This window comes from Bacillus rossius, chromosome 18 (genome assembly GCF_032445375.1).
Source record: "Bacillus rossius redtenbacheri isolate Brsri chromosome 18, Brsri_v3, whole genome shotgun sequence".
NCBI lineage: Eukaryota > Metazoa > Arthropoda > Insecta > Phasmatodea > Bacillidae > Bacillus > Bacillus rossius.
The window spans coordinates 28,165,899-28,182,344 of NC_086345.1; the positions used below are offsets into that span (position 1 = coordinate 28,165,899).

The 16,446-nt window shown below is 37.4% G+C and overlaps 2 protein-coding genes across 4 annotated transcripts in view; one reads left to right on the forward strand and one right to left on the reverse strand.

Moving 5' to 3' along the window:
* Positions 1–10,981, forward strand: part of LOC134541302 (meiosis regulator and mRNA stability factor 1) — a 66,920-nt gene extending 55,939 nt beyond the window's left edge. For all 3 annotated transcript variants that reach the window (XM_063384630.1, XM_063384627.1, XM_063384628.1), the window contains one exon: positions 800–10,981. In XM_063384630.1, the coding sequence (XP_063240700.1) occupies positions 800–837 (38 nt within the window). In that variant the 3' untranslated portion in view covers positions 838–10,981. The remainder of the gene's footprint in view (positions 1–799) is intronic.
* An 872-nt stretch (positions 10,982–11,853) lies between these two features.
* LOC134541303 (NADH dehydrogenase [ubiquinone] 1 beta subcomplex subunit 10) lies at positions 11,854–15,448 on the reverse strand. The gene is made up of 4 exons (XM_063384631.1): positions 15,277–15,448; positions 14,222–14,357; positions 13,435–13,574; positions 11,854–12,099 (listed from the first exon to the last, which is right to left on the reverse strand). The coding sequence occupies exons 1-4, from the start codon at positions 15,356–15,358 to the stop codon at positions 11,978–11,980; spliced, it is 480 nt and encodes a 159-aa protein (XP_063240701.1). The 5' UTR covers positions 15,359–15,448; the 3' UTR covers positions 11,854–11,977.
* Positions 15,449–16,446: the final 998 nt, after the last annotated feature.

The window sequence follows — 16,446 nt, forward strand, 5'->3', positions numbered from 1 at the left end:
AAAATTTAAAAACGGTGTTTTTCTGGGTTTATCTGAGGGCAGGGCAGCTTGGCATGCATCAAACAACAAGCCATGAATTGTGAGCGGCGGGAGGTGATTTTGTAAGCGGCAGTGATACAGAGACTGGTATTATAGTTTGTCCGCTCTCAGTAGGACTGTCGTAAGGCGTGACAGACGTACGCAGTTAGTCGTATCTCAAACGACATAATGATAAAGAAAGCTGGACTCGCGGGCTTGTGTTGATGTGCAGTGTTGTCGGAGTAGAAGAGGGGTGGAAGAGGGAAGTGAAGGAGGAAGGGAAGTGGGTGGAGCAGGTTTGTCTGGTTGGCTGGCTAGCTGGCAGGAGGGAGGTTAAGCCACGCCTCTGCCTCTCTCTCTCCCCCCCCCCCCCCCCTGTTCTAGCGCTGCCTCTCTCTCCCCTGCGGAGTCGTTGCCTCCCCCGCCTAATTCGAACAAAGACGCACGACTTGAAAAGAAAAATCTATTTTTTCCTCCAAATTTGCATATAGGCCCCCTCCCCTTTTTTGGAGTCAAAATTTGGGAGAAAAAGGGGGGCCTTTACGCGAGTAAATACGGTGTTTGCCAAGGACACGGCTACAACCCAGAAGCAGAGCTACTTCAGGCAATGGCCGTGAAAGCCTGCGAACCTTTATTATCTAGTGGTCAGTTATTCAGCAGAGTTCTTCCATGTGCTGTGCGTGGAAACCATTGTCGCGATTGCCGTGCGGCGAGGCTTGCTTAAACCTCGCACGGAGGCCGGGCACGGCACCAGGGAATGTTGTGCTCTCGCTTGTTGCAGGCAAGCGTCGCATTGCCGCGCACTTCGACATGCTGTGAGGCAGGAACGCGTCCGTCACCAACAAACAACAAATACTTCTCACTAGGCCTTTGCTTTTTTTTTTTTTCCCCTTCCGAAAACACTAGAACCCTAGACACGAGGTATGGAGCAGCCTGTGTGGCTTTGTGATATGGTTCGCTCTCGAGACATTGCGCATCGGTGTGCGATTCCGCTGAAGAATGCGATCGACGTGGCTTGTTTCGTTGCTGCGGGCCAATATTGATTTGCACGTTGGGCTCTCGCACTTTAAAAGGCGAGATGTTTTGATTTCCTCGTGCATAGCACATGCAATCTATTTCCTTCATTTCGTCGCTATTGGGTTTTGACACTTTCCGAAACAATATGCTCCCGGTACGCTCTCTCAAGAATGTAAAAATTATTCTACTTTTGCACCAAAAGGATTTTGACACAAAGATTTTGGTACAAACGATGTTGAAGTGTGTCTCTCTTAACCTCAGGAAGGTATGTTAGGTGTTGCACCAACATGTAGAGAAATGTCGGAGATAGATTGTTTGTAACATTTATATTTTAACTGATCAACTTAATAGTTTTTTCGTTTTTATTTCTTTTGTGATATACTAGATTTCACATGTTACGTGTGCAAATACGCACAAGTTTTGTCCGCAGTGATATATTGATCGCATTCTCAAGTAGAATTGTACATTGCTATACAATGTTGGCCACATGGGTAATTTTCTTTGTGTGTACTTTGGAGGGAAAGAATGTGTTTAGTATTGAAAAAATAATAATAACTGCAGAAATTACTTTTAAATCAGTGGCACGTTGCTTTATTTTTTTGTTAGTTTTACGTGACATTTATCGATTTATTTTGTTACTGCAAAATTCCAGGAAAATGAGCACTTTAAACAGTCAATATTGCATGAAATATATATGTATATTTTTTTGTACTGCTTTCCCAAACAAGTGTAGTGCACAATTGCTTTTGTTCATTGATACAATGTCCAATGGTTGTCAAATACAATTTTCCTGGGATTTGAGTGAGATTTTTTTATTGTGTCCAGTTTTAATTCACATCAGGACTTTGTTGCGATGAAATGACATATCTGCATATTTACGAATTTAAAAGTTTTAGTGTATTACAGAATATCTATAAAGATAATTATTAATGGATATCTGTTGTGTGAATAATATAGAGTTTAGATAAATTTTGTGCTGTGAAATTTGTTAATTGTGTATTTTGAGTGAAGATGTTGGCGATGAGAATGAATGAACCCAATGAGGCGGGTTTTTTTTTGTCCAAGTTTTTTTTATTTTACTGATATTTTTTTAGTGCATGGAAATTTAATGTTAAGTATCGAAATTTTCAAACATGCACACAGAATCATTCCAACGATCCTGTGGAATGTTTTATTTTAGTATCATTACTTCTTTGGTGGATGTTTATGCTTGCATGTGCTGCTGTACTGCTTATACCTCTAGCAGAGGCCCCGTACTTACAAGGCGTTATCACTTATCTGTATATCGTGTGTGAAATGAGCTTCAAACCACCGATGTACGTTACAACACTAGGCAACTGAAATGGGCTGTATAACATTTTTTTTACAGAATTCAAAATTTTTCAGGTAATTAGGGATATTATTGAAACATCTGCGAGCTGGGTTTTGTTTTTAGATTTGAGTCAGTCGAGTCCTAAGATAATTCTCGAAGGTTAGTTGAGCGAATTGTATTTTTTATATATTTATTAATATTTAGTGTGCAAAAAAAAAGTTCCATCGAATGTGTCAACCGAAACACAATTCTGCCAATATCCGGTTGGCATCACAAGATGGGAAAATAAATGGTGTTTGTAAATTTTCAGTGTGTTAATATTTAAAAAATATATATATAATTGTGCAGGGTGGTGATTTGCTTAAAGGAACTCTGTTAATTCATACAACTTATTAATTTGTAGGCTTGTAGTCATCAAATAATTATGAACATTTTGCAGTTCGTTGTTGGTGGAGCTGGGTGGAATGGGGAATTTGGTTTTCGGGAAATTTTTTGGTTTGAAACAGGATAAGAAAGGAAAGAAAAAATGTTGTCTCCTTTATTATGTGAGCCTTATACATTGATAGAGGTGGGTAATTTAGAAGGTCCGCATAATATCGGCAAAGAGTAATTTCCGTCAAACTGGGATCCCGCCCACGTGTAGCTAGTGGTTGTGTTTACTGGTAGCTGCTGATCCATTTTATTTATAGCGTGTTGATGAAAGTAAGGTAGAATGTTAAAAATAAATTAATTTTATGTATACACAGGAAGATCATGTTGCCTTAGAAAGGATACTTGGGTAAAGAGGTTTTTATTTTGTAATAATTAGTCTTAATTTTCTTAAGAGAAACGCACACCACTCAAAAAAAGCTCACTTTGAATTCTTTCTTTTTTTTATCAAAAAGACCATGAATCAGAGTTATTAAAAAAATGTTGGAAACAGGAATTTGGTTTTTTTTTTTTATATCATTTAATGGATGCTGAAATGTGATAGCAAATATATATGCTTGCTTTTTGCACTGTGTAACTTAAAAATTCTAGTCACTGGTTTTTTTCCCCTGGCGTATTGGGCCAGAATGTTAGTTTGATGAGCTGAACCTTATGCACTCACTGTAGTGCCCTCATTAAATGCCACCCAAATTTTTTTTATTGTACGTATGAGTATGAACCAGGCCGTGCTACCTTATTGCCCAATAGCAAGTGGCCTTACGCTATGTTTGTGCGATACAATTACCATTTTTGAAAAGTCTTTTATTCAGTGTTCCCATCGGAAACTACGGCAACACCTCGTAATACCAAAATTAAAGTTAATAATATACTATACCACAGAATATAAAAAAAACTTAACATATGTGAATAAATTTTACTCTTGAGCACACTACATTTGATAACAATTTTATTCAGACTTATATTGTTACTTTCATAATTCATTATTGAATTTATTAGACAAAATTATTGCTTGCTGTTTTGTTGTGTTTAGACTATATAACATATAAGTATATGTGTCCTATATGCGTATTACAAAATATTTTATTTGAAATAAACTTGAAGCATGGTTAGTGCAAATTATTTATTCAAATAAGTACCATAGCATACCTACATTTATGTTGAATAATGTACTCTGTGTAGTATTAGATCGTCTTTTTAAAAAAATAGAAACTCGTAACCACAATTTTACGTTGTCGTGTATAGCGTTACTGTATGGTTTTAAGGTATAAAAATTATTAAGCCGTTAAATTTTTTGTGACGGTTTGTTTAATGCATACAAGGGGAAATGGACAGAAAAAACAGTTCGATTAGATGGCAGCTATTGCTTGTAGTAAGATACATAAACACATTTTTTTACATTTTACCGTTAGTATTTGCTTCATCAAACTGCGAAAGTCTGCTGCAAGTTTGAGCGTTGGAGTGCGTACGGGAGTCGTATAGTCGGCGACTGGTCAACTTGATGCATCAAGTTTCTAGAGCCATTAGGTTTACGAATCACAAGTATCGTGAGCTATTGTCGAGACAGCGATAAAATAGTATATCATCCCTGAAGTGTTTTTCATCCAGATACTCTGAATAAACATGATTACCTGGTACACTGCAAATATTAACCGAAATTCCATGGGAAACTTCCAAGTATCGACTACCTGGCAGATAAAAAATTATAGTACAACATAAGTTATGTCTATTGATAACTAAGAAAAATATTTTTTGGATTTATCTGAAGGACAAAATGTTAAACTTAGGTTTTGAAATTGTCGTCATAACCCACCTGTATATTTTCACATGTACATTGACAAATCGTGTTCCTTCTATGAACTCCTGCAGAAACATTTTATTAATTTGGACTACAATCAGTCTGTAAAAAATTATTTGAGAACTGAGCTATGTGCACTTAATATAATTTTATTTTTTCTTAAAGTGAACAAATTTTTATTTTAGTTACTGTATGCCACCGTCAAAAAAAGATTTCTAATTCCATTTGCCAGTGCCAATTCTGTGATTGGTTTTACGTTGTGCTCAAAATCAAAATGATGAACCTTCTAACTGCAGGCAGAGAGAAACTGAATATTAGGAGACTGCCTTGTATATCATCCTAGGACTCACACTCACAGTTTTCTTTTTCTTGACATTTGTAATTTTTATTTAATGAAAAACTTAGACCAATAAAATTCAATATTTACGTGTGTGCTGGTTTTGAAATTTTTTGGTAACCAGTCAGTAAAATAACTGAATCAGTCTAGGATGTTATTTTATAGTTATTTCTGTATATAAAATGAGGAAAATGTATATTTACTAGTTATTTTGTACTGTTATCTGTGTAAAATAATTATTACTATATTTTAGTTTGCACGCTTGATATACTATTGAAATATGTTATGTTTTGCAATGATTGAATTAACTATTTTAACAGAAACGTAATTTTACTTGGAAGTGCAATGTTTTCATGTGAAGAAGAGGAGGCTACATACTGTGTTTGCGCATTTTCGAAACTCGGAATAAAGTTACGGAAGTTTAAATTGGTGAAGGAATTTTCTGAAGTCGTGGGAATTCCCCAGTGATGGTAACTGGTGGGGAAGACATCACATTCCGATCTGCCATTGATGTTTTAGCACACAGTCATATACCACAAGGTTCTGTTAGTACCAGCACATGTCTGGGGGATGGTGGAGGTTGGATTGTCTTCATTTCAGGAAATTGCGGAACATGCAAGTTATTTAAGAAAGTCTGAATTTGTGTGGACGTCCAGACTAATGTAGTCACTGTGCCGTTTGTTGTAAACTGCAGAATCTGTTGCTGCACGCTTGTAATTGATTTACGTGTGTGAAATTGTAATGCTTTGTAATTTGTCACCAAAAAAAATATGTCTAATACCGCAGTGTAATTGCCAGATAACTTCTGGTACTTCTAACTGCGGTTACTGTTGGGCTTATGTTCGTAGGAACGTGGGTGAATAAGTCGTGGGGGTTCTATTTTTGATTTTGTCTTTGGGATGTACCGTTCGGAGATTTATTTGAACACTTATCATGTGCGTATCAATGGCACAGTGTTGTACGTGAAGTTGCATCACTACCGTAGTTCCTGGTGTTCGAGGCGTGGTCGGCAGCTGTTCAGTGATATATAAAAGTGTAAACTAAATGTGCCTCGTTAACCGCGTCACTTGAGCCACTTCAGACCATTGCCTCCTGAACTTCTACTCAGTTGGAAAACTACGCGATCTGCCTGTGAACTGCTTCACTTACGCCAGTTTAGTACCGTCTCGTTTAGGGCTTTCTGAACCTTGGAGCAGGCGTTGCAGATGGAGACAGGGTAACACTCGGGAGTGCCAGCTCACTGTGGCTACTGGCCAAGACTACAGCCCCCCCTCCACCCCTCCCGGGTGACCACGGTACATCCTAGCATTCTTTGCTTTCTGGCATTGGCTCATGAGCTGCAGTCATAAAACTCTTTTCTGCATTTTTTTTATTAAAATATCTACTGACCGAATTTGTCGCTAGAAAAGCTGCTAGTAAATATGGCGTTAACTTACAAATTTAATCCCAAATTTTTAATTCCTTTGTGTTTGGACTGTGATTTTTTTTACCCCGTAAAGTATTTCCCATGAACTCGTAATCGGAAAGTTTGGGGGTCGCAGTACGTTCAGAGTGGCTTGCTTTCGGGTGGGTATGGTCGGTTCCGCAGCGAGGCACCGTGCGGTAAAAGAAAGAGAAGGGTGTCGCCAAGCGCTCTGGGTTCCAAGTGAAGATACTGCTCCGGCGAGAGAGGGCTGGTCTCGCCAGACAAGATGCGGCTTCGTGCTTTTTGGAAATAGCGTGAAATCCCCGTCTCGCGTGCCAGGAATTACGGTAGTATCTGACCCTTGTAGTTTCATTGAATGTCTTGCACTGGAATAGAGAATACGTACTGGGCATTGCTTTTAAGGGGGTGCCTCCTATTTCAGGTCAAGATTTTATATTTACAGTAATTACAGATAAACTTGTAGACTTTTTTCAATTTTTTAACTTTCACAAAATGAAAAATGTATACAGCGCATACTTAAGGAGAATTTAATTTATTGCACAACTGAAACTTTTTAGGTTTAACTGCAATGCCATTGGCTATTTCAAGAAATGGTTTGAATTCCTTTCAGAAAATATTAATTAATGTTACCTGGCATTTCAAAATTCTCAAATTTAAGATTTTGACAGCCAAGAAACATGAAATGAGTTTTTGTGATAGAAATGTAAACCATATCATGAAGTAGCCAGTGACATTGCAGTTAAACCTAAATGTTTCAGTTCTGCAATAAATTAAATTCTCCGTATTTGTACAACCCAAAAACGTTAAAAATGTAACTTTGGCAGCTAATTATGAAAAAAGTATGCGCTGTATATATTTTTTATTTCGTGAAAATCAAACAATTGAAAAAGTCTAAAAGTTTATCAGTGATTAATATAAATATAAAATCATGACCTGAAATGGGAGGCACCCCCTTAAGGAATTCCAATAGGCATGTGCACACTAAGTGGTGATCGACGTAATTAAGTACAAATGTTTCACATTGCCATGGATTAGATTAGAGTTGTATACAAAAGATATTGTACCTAATTAATGTGTTTCTGTTATTAGTGTGTTACAAAGTAGATGAGATTTTGTGGTTATTTACAGTGGTCCAAACTTTAACTTAACTTGTATAATTGCTTGGCATTTAAAAGGTTTATATATCGCGTACTTTGATAAGCTTGATTTCCATCGCAGATTGAACCAAACTATTTTTATAAACAAGTGTTCAGAAACTTTGCATCTCCCAGATGTATTAAATGAAGCACTTTACTGATAAATAAATTTCTTAGTAAACGGTATATAAATAACTTAACAAATGTTGGGTTTTAAATAAATTGTAAACCATAAAATCTCAAATCTAGCCATGTGGTGAAATTCTTAATATAGTACAAATATTTTTTTCTGTGCGTAAAATTTGTAATATAAACCAATTTTCCATGAATCCTTCCTCAACAAGCGCGGTGTAACTTTTACGGACGTCGTAAAATTATGTTTGTTCAGTGTGTGCAATAGTTTGGTTCATAGTTTATGCATTGTGCCAGTACTGTAGTCACAATGGTTTATAATAGAAAATGTCGTGGTTTTGTTCAGTGCAGACAGAGTATGTGAAAAATTTATCAACTTTCGGCACTTGTACCGTTTCATGACCACACTGCATTCGACTTGAAACTGCTTCATGTGCCATCTTTGATTGTTTCATTTGTGTGTTTGGGCTTTGGTTCTTCACTTCACCAGCTAGTGTTTCACTTTGCGAGCAGTGTAAATGTTTCTTTCAGATATATCTGCACCATCGCTTCTTAAAGAAGGAAACCGGGGTGTTTAAATAGTGAATACCTTTGTTTGGGTTCCATTTTGGTATCTTCTTCTGAAAGAGTGTTATCTGTGTTTCTGCAGCCGGGAAATGCAGTAGCTTTTTCAATTGAACACAAGGGCAATATTTTTATGACATCAGGTGAAGCCGAGACTGAATTGTAGCTTGTCTCGCAGTGCATTCTGACTGATAGCAAACAGTAGCAGTGTCTGCAGGCTACACCAGTTCTGAAAGTCGCGAAAAGTTTTGAAACCAACAGAAACTTGGGTTGGAAGTAACGAAGGTTTAATTTCCAGCTGCCTTTTTTCTAACTTGCATTTTTATGTTCTCCAACTTAAGTTTATAGTCTCATATTAAATATGAATACTTTGTGAGACTGTTCACTAAAAATTGTGTGGAAATTATCTCTAAAGGTCGTAATTTTTAGACTAAAAAGAAAAATCATATTCCCGTTAGTTGTGAATTTTTTCCTATGGTTAATTTTACTTATTTACAAAAATGGCCTTACATAAAATTTTGAGAAAATGTTCATTAAAAGTTCCTTACAATGTTGAAATTTGTTAACAAGGATTTATAAACTCATTAAAGAGAACCCGGTGTTAGTTGAATGAATTAGTCGAGACCAGAGCCAATACAGAGTAGCGAAAATGTGAGCAAGCAGGGAGAGTTTGGAAGGAATCCATTTCGAAACAACGTACTTGCATAAAAAGTCCTTTACATTGCAAGATGTAAAGAGACATTTCACGTTGCGTGATTTGACACGTCATCGCATACAGTCACAACTAACTATAAATGCTTATACGGGTCTCTGTGCAAGTTTTTTTATATCGTAATTTTTTGCGTACTAGTTTCCTTTTATCGGTTTATGTCGAGATCTAAGTTACAGGACATAAGAATTCCTGGATGTTTAAGTTTAACATAATGCACTTTAAATATGTATGAAACAATGTGTGCGTGTTACTGAAAATTGATAAAAAAAATAAAGGGGGTTGATAAAGTGCAATTGGTAAGCTCGTCTGTTCACGTGAGGTGATAGTATCGGGAGTAGGTACGTGTTAGGAACTGGGATCCACTGAAGATCGGCATCGCAGCAACTGTTTCACGGTTGTGTCCGCTGTGTTGGCACCATTGTTCTCAAGTGCAGATGCCTCTTTGCTCTGTGCGATGCGCGTGTTGCAATTTGCTGTGCCAAGCTGTTGCCGTCGCGGGTTTTGTTTTCCGTGGAGTGGAGAAGTTGTAGACATGTGTTGGGGCTGTTAAACTGCAAGCTGCATTATTGCATGGGCCGGGAGGGGGGTGGGGGGACTCTCGCAGGTACAGTTTTTCGGTGGCTATATGGCATAGGCACTTTGCCCAGCGTTACACGGTGTATCGCCGGGCACTCTGGGTATCTTGAGGGTCCCTAGCGAGCCTCCGCGCTGTCTGGCAGAGGGCGACGCTGGCACTGCATGGCACGGCTCTCGGGCGAGTAGCACGGCAAGGCAAAACCTATCTGAATACTCGCCGGGCATTTCTGTTGGGGACCGGAATAATCGGGCGAGATTCACTCACAACACAACTAAAACTCTTTGACTACCTTTTTTTGCTCTCTGGCCATTTGCCTACGGGTTACTTTGAAGACTCTGGACCGATGATCGAACTTAAACTGAGGATGTCATTGAGCATGATTTCTTGTACAGTCCCCGTCAAAAGTGGTGTCGGCACATGAACGCGTTCATCATGTCGGTGTGGTGCAGTCTTGAACAGGAATGGTGGTCGGAGTTTGATTCCAAGTGCGGTACTGGCTGGAATGCCCTGTAATTGGTAGTTTTTAGTATTAAGGAAGTAAGGTTCACCTCAACAGCTGTGCTTCTGCTGTTGGTAAAGAGGGACATTGATGTACAATTCGGTGTTTTTTGGTCTCAAGATGATTTACTGCCATTTTCGAACCGCCACTACGCATGTCAAAAGTATATCTGTGTGATGGGTTCCTTTTAGGGAGTTTCATGCTTCATGTTTTCATGTCTTGTGTGCTTGCATAAAGTAATTTTTTTTATATATAATTTTAGGTACTGTAACTATGTAAGGGGTGTTGGATTAGTATCATGAATATTGATATCACAAAATTCTGGTCAGAAATGTCTGTAATTATTGAGAACTTAAAAAAATCATTTTTACTAAGCATAAAGGCTCAGAATAATTTGCATTGAAAGACCTGAGCATATTGTAGTGTTTGCTTAAAATATTAGTTTTAAATATGATTAATGTTTAGTGTGTCAATTTACTAACCAGAAATAATTACATTAACATGCGGCCTATTTCTGGTGTCATGTTGAGTGAATCCATGTATGGTTCTTGATTGGCTATGTTGAGGATTTGTGTTAAGTACCAAAACTGAATTTTTCCACTTCTGATTTGAATCAAAAATTCAAATTAAGGTTTAAAATGAGAGATGAATGAATGCATGTATGTACTTAGGCTAATCATAATGAAAAATATACATATTTCCCAACATTTTGGTGTTTGCAGCACTTTCGAACAAAGTTCTGAATGCTCATATGGTTCACAATTAGTAATAAATTAAACGTACATTAATGGGAGCACAAATGTAACCATAGATATACCTAAGTTAAGTTCATTTTAGTGTTGTAAGAGTACATGGTGGTTAGTTGTATAAAAAAAATTGTCAAAGTAAATGTTTAGTTCACTGCATGATTTAAATACAGATACTTACTTGTTGGTTTGAATGTCTATGTGGATGTTTACTTAGCCAGGCTGCGTGCTTGTACTGTTTTTATCGTATGTGGAACAAATAAAAAGTTTTATAAAAAACAGGTCACGGTCTTAATTTTCATCTACACTGCTCTAAACCTTTTAAGCCAGGGAATTTACTGTAAAACCTGGAAGAGTCTTGGGCATTCCTCAGCGAGGGGGAAACGTCATGGTCTGATCTGCCAATGCCCAGCTTTTAAACACATCTTTCTCCAGATCGCACAGCCGTACACACTGTAAAATGCAGTGAAATAAAAGGTTCTGTTTGAACTAGTGCAATTATATCCTGTATTGTTTGTATTTCACAAAAATTTCTAAATGGGTAAATAATTTCGAGGAAATCGCCAGGAAAATTTGTAATATTTCGGCATGCGTCGGGGAAATTTCTCTAGATTTCTGTGGGTAACTTAGTTAAATTTGGACTTCAGGAGTACACAACTTTATATGGGGTTGGGGGGAGGGGGTTGTCAGTAGTAGTAAAACCCTTTGCCTGCTGTTTGCTATCAAATTCTTTCCTTATGATGGGAATGATAGATTTATTAGGAGTTACTCTTGCTCGTATGCCTCTGGTAGGCTCAATTCCATCCGTCTAGCACTTGGATACTGCCAACTGATTAGGCTTAAATTGTTGGGGAAACTCATCTTGTAAATGTTTAGCAACCTGATGGGTGATGGACTTCCCAGATAAAGTAGCAGGCAGCCTTCTTTTCACAGATGAGAGAGCCAAAAACCCGAAGTTCATGGTGTTTTTTTTTTTTTTCGTATCTTTAATGTAGCTAGCCTAATTGACCATTAGTATCCTTTTGTCAACACCGCCATAATTTATTTACAATGAACCAAGAAAAACCCTGAAGATGCACGATCGGACGTTTGGCTCTCGTCTGTGAAAAGAATGCTGACCATACAGTAGCAGGTCCGTGAGAAAGCGGTCACATTGTTTGAAAAGGATCCTTTAATCATCGAACTACACGGGAGGGAACCGTCTCGCCGGAGACCGGTTCCAAGGACACGTGTTTATTTACAACTGAGGAGAGACCGCTACTTGCCGTGCCGGCCGCTCAGGCGACGGCCGTGTCCTTCATGCCGGTGCCGACCGGGCCGTGTCGCTGCTCCCACGCCATGCGGTGCTTCTGCTTCATGTAGGCCGAGATGACCGTGCCGTAGAAGCCCAGGTCCCCGTCTGCACAGTCACGCCTTCGTCCAGTTTGGGGCCCAAGCCTGCGTTCTGGTCAACCAGCGGTCTCATGAACTAGAGGAGATACTCTGCTTCCAGGAGTCTGCGAGTGTTCCGAAAATATCCAACATCCGTGAATGATTTTTTTAATTATCAATAGATACAGCAAGTGGGGACCTCGGCACAGGCTGACGGATGAGAGACGCAGGATGAAGCACAGTTTTGTCTGCGATTCCTCCCGCTTCTCTCTTCCGGGCGGCTGTCGGGGAGGGAACCCTCGTACATCGCAACGCTCTTCGCTTTCTGAACAGCAGCTTTCGAACTACAGTCGCAAACCCCTAAATTCTTCTAACTTCTGCATGGTGTTTCAAAAGAGACCACGTAAATCACTCTACTGATGAAAGTGGCACTATAAAGGGACTAGTAAATATGGAATAGTTTGAATAATGTAGTGCTACGTATGTGAATTGCAATATCCAACACACAAAGTCTTTTTCATAAACTCATAATTAAAAAAATTTGGGGTAGTATTATATTCAGGGTTGCACTATTTTTTCGGGTTAATACAGTGTTTCAAAATTTATGTAAAAGAAGATCCTGATACTTAATGCAGAGGCCATTGCAACAAGTATAATTAGAATTGAAGAAACAGGATCCATCTCATTCACAAAGCTCTTTTTTTTCATCATTGCTTTTATTTAAGGATTATTTATAGATAAATTGTTCAATTATATACTGTATTATCAGGTATCAAATGATTAACTTATTTTTAAAAAGTTTGAAGCAATAGAGGTTTATCAACCTTCCCCTTATGAATAAGTTTTTCTAAGAAATAAAAATGTTTCTTTTCATTGTTGTAATGTTGGTACCACATAAATTAAACACCTACATTGCTCACACTGGACATACAATCTGCCATCTATCAGACCGACAGGAAAATAACACCTGGTTTTCACTCAAAAATCTTGGAGCTGTCCAGTATTAGTCTCTAGTGTATTCGACTATTTCGCTGCTGCATTTGGTGCCTGCCAAAAATATTTAGTTGACTGGTGTAATATCTTCTTAATTATCATCATTGGAAACATTTTTACACCCATGATATTACACTAAATGAATATATTATTATATCCTAGTGATGGAACAAATGCAAGAGAGGTATAAAGTTAAAATTAAAATCTTAGAAACAGCCCCAAAATAAAATAGAAAAAAAAAAATCACTATAGCGTGCCAGACAGAGCCTTAGGGATGAGAAAAATACTGATCATTCATAATTGATCCGTACTGACGACTCGAGAGAGAGAGAGAGATGCTGCGAGACGTCTCCCGACCCGACAAACTCACATTTGATGAACCAGTTCTCGGCGGCCTCGTTGTACTGGTCGTACAGCGGCTGGCACTTGACTTTGTGGTCGGGCTTCTCGTACATGACGCAGTCCTCGAAGCGCTGCCGCACGATGTTCAGGATCGCGCTCTCCACCATCCTGTCGACACGCGCACACACGACACGGTCCGTGCGTGAACTCCCTTCTCCGGCATTTCCTTGCATTCACCACTGACAAGAGGTAGGAAACCATGCTTGGAAAAAAATTAATCAGGTTTTTTGACGGGATAACGTCTTATAAATCGATGGAACGCCGGCTGCACGCACGAAAAAATGTCACGTTCCGCCTGAGCCGAGCGTGCACGAACCGGCCAACCGCTGTGCGAGAAAATCTTCTACTATATCAAACAGGTTGAGGCGGGCTTTTCAACTAATTGTTCGTGATTATATTTGAACAAATTACGAAAATTAAAAAGTATGCAATTTTTCATCAGTGTTTTCTGACGTTATCATGTAAAATTATCGTCCGTAAACCGGCTTTACAGACAACCCCCCTTTTTTTTTTAAATACAAACAACCTGTATATTTTTTAAAATTGAAACCAGCTTTTTTTTTTTTACATTAGTTATTTTGGTTCTCGGCATGTTCAAACGAAAGCTATTCAACATCCCGCCGCGCTGTAAGAATATTACCGCAATCTCAAACAGGGAGATATGTGGAACAGAAACTCGGACACGCCAACCACAGAAAGCAACAAGATAAAATGAAAATCTCTCGTGAGCTCCAAAGTCAATCAAGAGGACATACTTGTCTCTCTTGAACTGCTCATTGGCCTCCGTGTAGCACACCACGTCGTCAGTGTAGCACTCGTCGATGGTGGGGACCCTCCGGAACTTCTGGTGGTACCAGTTGTACTTCTGCTGGTTCGGCTCTACGATCTTCTCTGGGAACAAAACAAAAACAAACAACTGTGAGGCCAACCACCACCGTCATTCGTACCAAAACCAAGGAGCACTGACACGAAATGAAACAGAAGTTACAATGAGTAAAGGATACATTATTTAACACTGCAACAAATAAAGTATTTTTTATATATATTTTTACTTTTAAAAAAAGGTTCCATCAAATTTCTAGGTGCTGTATACATTCTTTGGTTCCACTAAATCTTCAATTTTTTCAAGAGGTTTTTTTTTTTTTTTTAAAAAAGGGAACGACTGGTTATGTCAGGTCAGTAACATTTGAATATTTCATATTATAGTGTAATTTTAAAAATGTAGTTTTGCTGGATATGAAATAAATTTTTTAGGATGGAAAAGATATAATGTCCCATTTCCCTCCCCCCCTCCCCAACCCAACTTTTATTCCACGTTTCCTCGCTACTATAGGAAATAATCATGAATAAAAAGAATTTAAAAAATTGCAACCATCAGGGCACTTAGATCCGTTCTACATTGCACAGAAATGGAGACATGACAGATCTCACAGATCACAGCACGCTGACAGGAACAGACCAGTATGGATTAGCTCGGGAATGCTGAGCTCATTTACGTAGCTCCGAGCGACCAATAGAAGCAGAGTACTTGGCTGCGGTGGTGTTTGTTTACGTTATAAATACATTCAAAATTGTTTCAAGTACAAGAATATCTTGGATTGTATTACTTTGTAATTTATTTTTGAAGTGAAACTTCTTGATCAATGCATACAAGATCATACCATCCGGATCAAGAGATTAACTTTTATAGGTGACAAGGAACTTTTAAACACAATTAGAGCATTCAAAATTGTAATTAGTATTGTAAAAATTTGTAAGGGTCTTGAATCCAAAACCTGGCCAATGTAATTTAAATTACATTTCTACAAACCTTTGAAAAATGTAACAGGAGTATCAATTACATTGTACACAGTGTTAAAAAATCTTTCGAGTGGATTCCTCCCTTCACTCATATTGTATTAAATTATATTTTATATTACACAAAAACTACTATGCACATTCAGCAACTATATTTTTTTCTACTTTGCTGAATTTACAAGTGTGACAACATTGGGACAAGAAATTCTCTTATTTACCACAGTAAAGTATATATTATTTATATAAATGTATATATTTACATATAAACTAAATTTGAAATAACTTAACATAATATATAATTTAGAACCTTTTTTGTAAAGTTGTAAATTTTAAATTTAAAACAAATAATGAGTCCAATCGAATGCCGTAGAAATAAATTTGCTGCTAGGTTCTGACCAATTGACATTTATTAAACATTTTATTTTTGAAATAATAAATTTAAGAATTGTTTACTTTAACTTTACTAACCCAATTTGCAGTTTACAAAATAAACACATGGTGTTAACACATGGTCTATGGACGTAATTGGAAATTATCTAAAAGGGGAATGCGTAATGAGGAAATTTTTTAAACTTTTATTTTTTTTGACCTTTAGTTGAACAAATCAAAGGTTAATTAATTTATGCCAGATTATTAATATAAAAACACACCATACTTAAGTACAGTGAAAGTAGCAGAAAATACTCTATTGCATCACTATAAACAGATCACCTTTTGTACCCAATAAAAAATCCAAACTATGAAAAGAAAATTAACCTTTTATTTATCTGGTAATTGTAAATTTCCATTCATCCAAATAAAAGTTTATATTATAGAAATTCGATACTGTAAAGGGTTGACTAATGTTTTGCTTTTTGTTAACATTTCATATCAACTTAGTACTGATAAACTTCTGTAACACATAATTGTATAATAAATGTTTATATTAAATGTGGAATTTATGTTAAAAGTTAGATATTATTATGTACACATGAAAGTGAAATGAGTTCTCAGAAATTGTTTACAAGTTGTCCATAGAGACTTGTTGATTTCCAAAACCTAGCTATGCTTTCTGGGACATCACCTAAGATTATTAAATTGAGTCAGTAATGTATTCCTTTTTAAAAGTATGATTTGCTTTTAGTTTCTTTACTTATGTATTTGCCAGGGGAAAATGTTCACTGAAAATAATCACTTCGATTAG